This window comes from Vicugna pacos, chromosome 20, assembly GCF_048564905.1.
Source record: "Vicugna pacos chromosome 20, VicPac4, whole genome shotgun sequence".
NCBI lineage: Eukaryota > Metazoa > Chordata > Mammalia > Artiodactyla > Camelidae > Vicugna > Vicugna pacos.
The window spans coordinates 26880684-26890893 of record NC_133006.1 but is presented as its reverse complement, the minus strand read 5'-3'; the positions used below and the strand labels follow the sequence as shown (position 1 = coordinate 26890893).

The following is a 10210-nucleotide window of genomic DNA, read 5'->3' as shown; positions in this document are numbered from 1 at the left end:
CCAAGTACAGTTGCTATGAAAGGTTTTTTTTTTTAAATAGGACACTGACATCCAAAAGCAGGTACTTTTTTGAGCCACTCATACTTCCAGCTTAAGAGCTGTAGTCTACTGAAATTTCTTCATCTGTTTATGGATTTTGGATTCCTCTGATTTAAAAAGTTTGGGAGGTTTTTGTGTGCGTTTTTTTTTTTAATAACTTGGAATAATTTTTGGTTTACATAAAAGTTATATAGTTCCCATATACCTCTGTTTCCTCTATTGTGAATATTTACACATTTGTCACAACTAAAGAACTAACATTGGTACTTTACTGTGAACTAAACTCAACTTTGCTTGAATTTCATTAGATTTTACCTAATGCTCTTTTTCTGTCCCAGGATCCAGTCCAAAATATGGTTGACCCTTGAATAACTTGGGTTTGAAGTGTGGAGGCGGACCCATAGGCGGATATTTTTCAATAGTAAATACTACAGTGCTATGTAGTCTGTGGTTGATTGAATCTGTGGATGTGGAGAAACCTCAAAAACGGAGGGCCAACTGTAAGTTATATGCCAATTAACCCCTTAGTTTTCTGCATATTTACTTGTAATGTCTCTTTAGTTGCTCTGGGCTATGACAGTTTGTTAGAATTTCTTTTTTTTTTTTTTACGACCTTCATAGTTTTAAGAACTCATTCTGTAGGATGTTCCTCAGATTCATCTTATAGTTTTCCCAGGGTTAGACTGAGATTATGTGTTCGAAGACCAGAGAAGTTAATTGCTTTTCTCAACACATATTAAAAGCAAGTGCAAACAACGTGGTTTATCACTGATGTTAACACTGATCATCTGGTTAAACTAGTGTTTGCCAGGTTTCTCTACTGTAAAGGTTCCTCTCCTGCCTTTCCATACTCTGCTTTGGTAAATCTGGGGAGTTAAGTTCCACCTGTTTGATGGAGAGTATTTAGATAAATTATTTGGAATTCTCCTGTTTAGGAGACTTTTCACATATCCCTCATTTACTGTCAATCACTTATATTAGCATTCTTTGACTTTAAATTTTCACATCTTAATTTTTAATGCCAAGTTCTAAACAAATATCTGCAATTTTCTTGTTTTCAAACTTTTTCCTCTTTTGTGCCCTCTTCATTCGCATGCCCTATTTACATACATTAATTCAACGACTGGCTTTTTCATGACTTGATGGTCCCTAATCAACATTATGTACTTTGTTCTTAACTTACAGAGCCCTATACCTTTCTACCTACCTGCTTTCTGTCTTATGTGTAGATCTCAAGTGTAACCAGGGTTTTAATAGCCAGTGAAATTTTTTCCTGCGATAAGGCAAGCTTGAATTTTCTGTATCTTTATGGTAGCGTAACTATTCAATTGCTTTCTAGTTCTTGTTTACAATTCAGACCAACTGAAACCATCTTTTAATTTAAATCCTTTGAAAAATTGGACCAGTCACTTCAAGTTTACACCTTGTCACACTCCTGCCTCTAGTGAAACACTAGTGACCCTCCCCCACATATACCATCACGCTTTTTTGACGTATCTTACCTGTTAAACGTTTTAAAACATGTTAAGGCATACGTATCAAATACTGACTCATTAAAATGAGCCTTAAATTAGGATACTGAAATGCTTAAAATTTGCTCCTTCCCCCTGACCAACACTTTTAAGGGTCCATACACTTTTTACCCTTCAGCAGTGTTGAAACTCGAAAACAGCTTCCGGCTATCTCAGATAGTAGAATCAATGTTTAAGCACTAACTTTACAAAAGATTAATAGTTAAGAGGTTTTTGGCAGCCTATTACTGGAAAATTACACCATCACAGCCTTTAACAGCTTAGGCACAGCCCTCAATGATAGCTTAAGTGGCTCTGAAAAGAGCCTTTGGCTGCTGTTTCTTCGCCAGACGCTCAGGTTGCTCATCAGGATTCTCCACTTAGACTACTTGCTGTGCACTTTGTGGTGGTGACTCTCGGTCTTCTTGGGCAGCAGCACAGCCTGGATGTTGGGCAGGACACCACCCTGAGCGATGGTCACACCACCCAAGAGCTGGTTAAGCTCCTCATCATTACGGATGGCCAGCTGCAGATGTCGCGGAATGATACGCGTCTTCTTGTTGTCGCGGGATGCATTGCCCGCCAGCTCCAGAATCTCCGCAGTCAGGTACTCTAGCACCGCGGCTAGGTACACCGGCGCACCAGCCCCTATATGCTCCGCGTAGTTACCTCTACGAAGCAGACGATGGATTCTACCTACTGGGAACTGTAAGCCTGCTCTAGATGAGCGAGATCTAGCCTTCGCACGTGCCTTGCCGCCCTGCTTGCCGCGCCCAGACATAACTTTAAAACAGCCAGTACTACTGGGAAAACAAGCGAGGAAACGCTACTGGGCCTATTTATAGCCCGACGGCAGGTTGTGCTCTGCTTTCTGATAGGCTGGTGGTCTTACCCAATCAGAAAGGGTCACGTTGAATCACCTTATTTACATACACGCCATTCCCCCATAGCCAATCAGATATTGGCATCTCCACACGTCACTCGAGTGCCGTGCCTATAAGTAGCACTCTACCCAACCGTTAGGTATTTTCGCTTGCTTAGTATCGCTTGGAGTTGGTAGAGCTGTTACCTTAGAGCTGTTGACGCTAGAGCTGACACTAATCATGCCGGAGTTGCCTTCAAAGGGCGCTACGGTTTCTAAGAAAGGTTTTAAGAAAGCTGCAACCAAGACTCAGAAGAAAGAAGGAAAAAAGCGCAAGAGATGTCGTAAAGAGAGCTATTCCATCTATATCTACAAGGTGCTGAAGCAAGTTCACCCTGATACCGGTATTTCTTCAAAGGCTATGAGCATCATGAATTCCTTCGTCACTGATATCTTTGAGCGCATTGCTGGGGAGGCGTCGCGCTTAACACATTATAGCAAGCACTCGACCATCACGTCCCGGGAGATCCAGACGGCCGTGCGCCTGCTACTGCCCGGGGAGCTGGCCAAGCACGCCGTGTCCGAGGGCACCAAGGCTGTTACCAAGTACACCAGCTCCAAGTAAACTTGCTAAGTAAGCGTCTTTTTCTTCTAACCCAAAGGCTCTTTTCAGAGCCATTTACCTTCTTGAGAAAGAGCTGTGAGCTTGTTTCCTGACCAGAATACTTGTGTTGGTAAGCTTTATTAGGTTAACAGCATTGTGAGTGACTTCCATGCAAAATGCCCCCACAAGTCCCGATTCTCTTGATAGTTCAAGGCATAGAAGTTCTTCTCTAAGAGCCTTTTGGAAATCTTTGGTTAAATGCACATAGTGATTCCTTTATAACAACAAACTATGAACAACGTACAAGACACTTCACTGAAATGTTACTATGCTTTAAAACATCTTCCGAAAAGCTTGTATCTAGAGAGACCTTGGGATATTGATGCTGTTCTACACACTATGCATGAGAATTTGGGTCCTGTAGGGCAGCCTAGCTGTCCTATAAAGCTTAAAAGGTTTGAGACTCAGAATTTCTTGGCCTGACAACCCTGGAATGTGGGAATGTTAACCATTGTCTACGTACTTCACTTCAGAACCCAACAATCTGGCTGGCTAACCCTAATTGACTGATCAAACGTTCTTGATCACTTGCTGGACTAGTAAAAATTCTCGTTGATCACTTGCTGGTACGTTGAATCACTATAAATGATGCCTGTCCAATATTACTTGAACCACCTGGGCTCTGCTCAGAGCAAGCATAAAACATCAGCAGTAAAACTGTTCAGAGCTCTGGCTCCCACTAGCTGCAGTTACTACTCTTCTGAACTGGCTTTACCCACGTGCTGGTGCTGGTACAGTGTTCACATAGGCCAAAGTTGTGGCTGGAAGATGAGTATTTCCCTGGGTTCCCACTTGAGAGCAAGTAAACCTTCCCTAGAGGACATCCTCGTTCCTTTTCTAAACCTGGGCCTGGTCTTAAATGCTGCTTGCATCATTGACCTGTAAGGAACTAGGACCATGGGATTGATGTGGGTCAGTTTATTTCTAAAGCATCTCATCAAATGTAGTTCTAGGTATTTTGGTTTTGTTCCTATAAATGGGTGTTATATTTCATTTTGCAGCATTTTCATACAACAGTACTGTCTCTATGTGCACTTGATACCTTACTATATCAGAATTTCCACGTTGGCTTTCTGATATAATTCTGTTGAGTTTTACATGTTTGAAGTAACATCTGAAAATAGTAAACATCATACTGCCTCTTTCTAAGTAGTTCACTCCTAATTTTTTATTTCAATGCCTCATATCTCCATAATGACTTTAAATAGGGTGGGCATTCTTGTTTTATCACTCACCTTGCTGAGGATCTCCACTATTCATTAGATACATCTTATAATTGAGATTTCCACATCTATTTCATTGAACTGAGTCAAGAATTCATTGAAATTAATAAAATGCCTTGTGAGAATCTTTGGAAAGTGATCACAGACCTTTAGATATACTGAGTTATTTCAAAAAACTTCCTAGAACGCTTTCATCCTTGTATTTTTGATATAAACTCGTGCTTTAGGCATGTTATTCACTTAATGTTCTGAATCTGGTTGCCAATGTATCATTTACAATTTACGTCTCAGTACTGTAATTGATCTGTTCAATGATCAGCTTTCGGTACAAACTTTACAGTTCATACTCTAGAATGGCTGGAATAGCACTAGAATTCTTTGCTTTAAAAATGGTGAAATTCCCTTTTAAAACAACTTGGTGCCCTTTTTCAGGTGAAAGTTCTTGGACAATTGTTTCAATGAAATTGTTTTAAATTAGCTAATTTGTAATTAGTTTTGGTAAATCATCTTCAATAAAATTAGATATTTTAATGATAAGCAAACTGGCCTCTAATGATTTTTATCTCCATTATAACTACAGCTGCTTTAACTTTGTATTTTTTCCACAAACCACAGTAGTTACTGGTTAATCTTCTATCTTTAAATGTACTTGCTATTTTTCTTTTTACTCTTGCATTTGTTTTTACTGTCTTTTCCCTAATTTTCTCAATTTTTCATTATTTAGCTTTTGCTTACATTGGTTCACTTTTCTTCCTTGCTTCTTTAAGCAGGATGCTAACTTTAGACAGTCCTTAACATTGCATGACTTTGGTAATAAAAAATGAATTTCAGTTACCACAGTTTATATACCAGTTGCCCCAGAACAGTTCAAACGTCATTAATGATAAGTAATAATTTACAAACTTCACTGCTGGCTCTTTCGTTCACAAGTCATGGCACAAGTAACAGATGGACATCCTGATCTGCGGCCTAATCATGCCACTTATTTAAAAAACTTAATGACTGGTCACTACATAAGTTACTCAGTTTATGCATGAATAGAAAACATGTAGTTTAGTTGCTTGTTTCCCAGAGAAACTTGCATGACAAATTAACCAAGAGGGATTGGACCAACAAGATGAAAGTTACAGCAAAACAAAGTAGTAACCCTGGAAAGTGGTATTTGAATCAAATCTAAGTTTAGGAGTTACTGAAGGAATAGTTGATCAGGGCAATGTTCACACTGTTATCAAGAGACTAGCTTTGCAACTAGACAACTTAGCGAAGGGCAATCTACATAAGTATAGGAAAAGATAGGGATAAGAAAGATGTTCCAAAGAGACATTGGCAAAATACTTCATATTAAAGGAAACCTCAGGTATTCTACGGCATTTAAAAATGCAAAGGATAAACTCTTGGAAGCTAATCCCAACTTAAACATGACAATTCAACAAGGCATAGGAAAGACGCTCACTCTGTGTAAGCTACTAAAGAGGCAAGTACCATTCAACTACACTAATAAATAACTATCACTGTTTCAAAATTACAATGTCCTTAATATTTTTTACTTCCCTCTGATAGAAAGCAAAGGAGTTAATATTTCAATAAATTTTTAAAGATGGAACAATCATGATTTTTTCCATTAAGATTGTTTTGCATAGTCATTTAAGATTTCACAGTACCTGAAGGACTGACTACATGTTTAATTTCTAACTTAATGTAAGCACTTAATTTTTCCTTTAAGCCATACTTCATTTTATTCTCACGTGTTCTGTAAAGATTGATTTTTCTTTAATATGAAAGATTCTGGGGAAAGTCAATTCCTTCATTCCCTATTAGAAAACTGGAAATTGCTATAAAAAGGCAAAGCAGCTGGTCAAACTCTCCTTCCTTCAGAAAGGCATACCAAGGACCCAGGTTTAGGGAACTTGGTAATACAGAGCTTGGGATGGATGTGTTTGTGACCTCTGAAGACTAAGGTCAGAAAAATAAGAGTGAAGCTTTAATTCAAGATAATCCATGTGAAAGCAGAGAACAGGGGGTTGAAATATTTTAAGAAAGATGTCTACTTTTTGCCCACATTTCAATCCTTGAGTAATACAGGATTGGCAAGGCAGAATTTTCTGAGAAAAGGGCCACGGCAAAATTAGGGCTGTTTTAAAATATGAGGTTTGCTTTGGGAATTGGGAAAAGCAGATTCTATAGGTGCTACCACAGGTTTGTGGGAAGCAGCAAAAATAATTTGATCCTTTATGTCATTAATTTCAATGTACTTTGTCACTAATTTCTTAATGCTTATCTGTCTGCTACGATCTTCAGGTGATCATGACAGTAGATCTTGCAACCCAAAGTCCTGTGACTTCAATATTGGGCATCACATTTTGATAAATATTCTGTGACCCAGTCTGGAGCATCTCAGTGTTTGTGTCCAGGAATACAAGACACAAACATCAATTTAATGATCCTATCATAAAAAAAAAAGCAAGTGATTGTATTACAACTCAGAAGTGATGCAAAAAGTAATTTAATGTTACTGTTTTTGCCCATTGTTGTGTTCCAGTATGAACTGTTGTCATGGCAAGATCTCCACACTCCCTTGTGAACCTGTGTTTAACAAACAGCCCAGTTTAGAGACACCTCCCTCCCCAATAAATGTACATCTGACATCAGACTCAAACTGGGCTTCCAGACTTGAATCCCAGCAACTGTATGGCAGTTAGCCCAATCCATAGGTAGAATTTTTTCCACTCTCCAGAGGGAAACAAAACAGCCTTAGTGCTCCAATGCTAGACTTACCTACCATCTTAATCTTTCCTCAGCTTCAGGCCCCTCTCATTGTCATCTAAAAACACTTGAAATAGGAGATAACCCAGAGAAAGGCCAGACATGTTCCATATTTACACTTAGCCCATGAAACCAGCCTAAGGGCACTACCAGAGCTTCCTTTTTATTCATAGGGAGCTCCCTTTGAATTGCTTCACTTAGGAAACCTGAGGCTTCACTAAGAAGCAATGGGAATGATTAACATTTAGAACTTGTGTGATTGAGAAGTTATTTATCTACTTCTTATCCATACAATGGTGTAAGCAAAGGGAACTTGAGAAATAGACATACTAAATTTAACAATTTTTCACTCTAGTTATAAGACCTGCTCACATGCACTAACGAGCCAAACAAAGAGCCCACAGCCTTCTGGAAAGTTTAAGTGGCTCTTAAAAGAGCCTTTGGGTTTACAAAGCTCGTCCGGTGGCTGAATCTTTTTACTTGGAGCTGGTGTACTTGGTGACGGCCTTGGTGCCCTCGGACACGGCGTGCTTGGCCAGCTCCCCGGGCAGCAGCAGGCGCACAGCCGTCTGGATCTCCCGGGACGTGATGGTCGAGCGCTTGTTGTAATGCGCCAGGCGCGATGCCTCGCCCGCGATGCGCTCGAAAATATCACTGACAAAAGAATTCATGATGCTCATGGCCTTTGAAGAGATACCGGTATCGGGGTGAACTTGCTTCAGCACCTTGTAGATGTAAATTGAATAGCTCTCTTTGCGACATCTCTTGCGCTTTTTCCCTTCCTTCTTCTGGGTTTTAGTTACAGCATTTTTGAAGCCTTTCTTAGAAATGGTAGAGCCCTTTGAAGTCAGCTCTGGCATGGTTAGCGCACAGAACCAATACAACAAACGACTGGCTCTTAACGACGCCAAGTGTGGTATTTATAGGTGCGGCACTCAGATGACGTGTTTTAGCACCCAACATCTGATTGGATAACGAGTAGTGATGTATATGTAGTTAAGGTGAATCTAGTGCGTTCTCTGGTTGGATGAAAAGCTATCAACCAATCGAATAGCAAATCACAACCTACCTTGAGACTATAAATAGACCCTGTATCTGCCCTAACGGTAACTTTTTCCGTTGTAACAGACGCATAACTTTAGTCATGTCTGGACGTGGGAAGCAAGGTGGCAACAAGGCACGCGCTAAGGCCAAATCCCGTTCATCCAGAGCGAGCCTGCAGTTCCCCGTTGGCCGAGTCCATCGCCTGCTCCGAAAGGGCAACTACTCCGAGCGGGTTGGGGCCGGCGCGCCGGTGTACCTGGCGGCGGTGCTGGAGTACCTGACGGCCGAGATCCTGGAGCTGGCGGGCAACGCGGCCCGCGACAACAAGAAGACCCGCATCATCCCGCGCCACCTGCAGCTGGCCATCCGTAATGATGAGGAGCTCAACAAACTGCTGGACGGTGTGACCATCGCCCAGGGGGGCGTCCTGCCAAACATCCAGGCCATGCTGCTGCCCAAGAAGACCGAGACTCACCACCACAAAATGCATTGCAAATAACATCTTACAAGTTGTAAAGCTTTAGCAAGTGGCATGAACGTCCGGAGAGAGAAAAATCTCCAAACTGAAACCAAAGGCTCTTTTCAGAGCCACTCACAATTTCTGAGAAAGAGCTCAGGTTTACAAGATTACAAAACAGTAACTGATTCACTAGCAACAAAAAAGAATTGATCAGAACCCTTGAAACTAACAGGACTCTGGACTCTGAAAGGAATCTAGTTCTGGTGACTGAAGCCTCTGAGAATTCACTTTAATGTGCAACAATTTTGGCAAAAGAACTGATGATCCTAGATGCATATGTTTTTCAGTACTTCAGAGTAGATAGATCAGTTATCCTAGCAGGCTGGGATGGGGAGATGCCATTCTCCTTGGGGAAAGGAGGAAACTTAGGACTGTTGTGAGAATTAACACAATTTCCAAGGAAATTAAGATACACAATCCTATTCTAGGGTTTTAATTTTAATAAGGATAGAGTTAGACTGAATGGATTAGAAGCAAAGAAAGACTTGTAAACTGGCAGGTTGTACTCTTAGGTTTACAAAGCAGGCCTACAGAATGCCAGCAAGCAGCTAGGAAATCAGTGTGCATCAGGGCTACGCGTTCCCTCAAGTGCCTTCTAGCAAGGGATTTCCTTCCAAGATGGTCCTATATCCTGAAGTCTGTAACCATGACATGTTAAGCCAAAAGATAAGACATAAACATTTGCCAGCTAGTTATGTGAAAAACAGTAAAAAATGAATCATAGCCTTATTTTGTAGTGTATAGGATATATCTCAAATAAGACAAACCGTTTTGATGGTAAAATTCTAGTATCGATATTAGAGTCAGTAAGCAATGTGACAAGGTGGCTCTCTACCACCAATTATTCAGGAATGTTAGGCACTGAATTCTTCAACATGTTTAACCACTGAGAATGAAGCAAAATATTTCGTTGATCCTTTAGCACTGCATGAGTAAACACCCACAGAGTCAACTGAAAAGGAGGAAGGTAGCCAAATACAAAATTCTTATATGAAAATGAAAGCGTCAAAAATTTCCAAACATAATTCAAAAGAAAAGAAAAATCTATCCGCTTATAACTACAAAAATTCCTTAAACACTTGTAAAGTTAAAAATTATTTTAATACTACTTTTGTCTATAAAAGTATACCCAGGCCTATAGAATTGAAGTGCTTTAAAATTACAAAGACATGGTTTTTAAAAAAGCTATGTTAACATATTTAAAAATACTGATGAAATTTAAGAGTTTCCGGAAAAAAAAAATAAATTGCTTAAACTGAACCTAGAAAGCAGTGAGGACTAAGATGAATAGGAAAAAAAATTTAAGTCATGAATGAGCTACCATCCTCAAAAATTAGGCTTCCAAGAGTGTATCCTCTTAGATATTTAAAGAAAACGTAAATCTATGACTAATGAAATGGTTCTAGATTATGAAAAATGTCTCATTTATATTTTTCAAGAAATATGAAAATCTAATGAAGAAAGTATTCCAAGTGGGGTGCAATATATCTTTTAAATATTACATAAATTGCTGTTAAATGTGAACAACTAACTCGGGCAGGCCATTACAAAATTACTAAACAATGACAAAGGGAGATCCATTTA

At 39.7% G+C, this 10210-nt stretch overlaps 4 protein-coding genes across 4 annotated transcripts; 2 read left to right on the top strand and 2 right to left on the bottom strand.

Moving 5' to 3' along the window:
* Nucleotides 1–1923: 1923 nt before the first annotated feature.
* H2AC1 (H2A clustered histone 1) lies at nt 1924–2331 on the bottom strand. The gene has a single exon (XM_031688154.2). It carries the CDS (start codon nt 2329–2331, stop codon nt 1936–1938), a length of 396 nt encoding a protein of 131 aa, XP_031544014.1. The 3' UTR covers nt 1924–1935.
* A 274-nt stretch (nt 2332–2605) lies between these two features.
* On the top strand, nt 2606–8259 carry LOC102539536 (histone H2B type 1-A-like). The gene is made up of 2 exons (XM_006198593.3): nt 2606–3046; nt 8191–8259. The coding sequence occupies exon 1, from the start codon at nt 2654–2656 to the stop codon at nt 3035–3037; it is 384 nt and encodes a 127-aa protein (XP_006198655.2). The 5' UTR covers nt 2606–2653; the 3' UTR covers nt 3038–3046; nt 8191–8259.
* LOC102539294 (histone H2B type 1-A) lies at nt 7314–7934 on the bottom strand. The gene has a single exon (XM_006198592.3). It carries the CDS (start codon nt 7920–7922, stop codon nt 7539–7541), a length of 384 nt encoding a protein of 127 aa, XP_006198654.1. The 5' UTR covers nt 7923–7934; the 3' UTR covers nt 7314–7538.
* On the top strand, nt 8207–9349 carry LOC102537018 (histone H2A type 1-A-like). The gene has a single exon (XM_006198672.3). It carries the CDS (start codon nt 8207–8209, stop codon nt 8603–8605), a length of 399 nt encoding a protein of 132 aa, XP_006198734.1. The 3' UTR covers nt 8606–9349.
* The last annotated feature ends 861 nt before the right edge of the window (nt 9350–10210 follow it).

What these genes read in the sequence shown, in the direction of transcription:
- H2AC1 (XM_031688154.2), bottom strand. Translation starts at nt 2,331, where the DNA reads ATGTCTGGGCGCGGCAAGCAGGGCGGCAAGGCACGTGCGAAGGCTAGA.
- LOC102539536 (XM_006198593.3), top strand. Translation starts at nt 2,654, where the DNA reads ATGCCGGAGTTGCCTTCAAAGGGCGCTACGGTTTCTAAGAAAGGTTTT.
- LOC102539294 (XM_006198592.3), bottom strand. Translation starts at nt 7,922, where the DNA reads ATGCCAGAGCTGACTTCAAAGGGCTCTACCATTTCTAAGAAAGGCTTC.
- LOC102537018 (XM_006198672.3), top strand. Translation starts at nt 8,207, where the DNA reads ATGTCTGGACGTGGGAAGCAAGGTGGCAACAAGGCACGCGCTAAGGCC.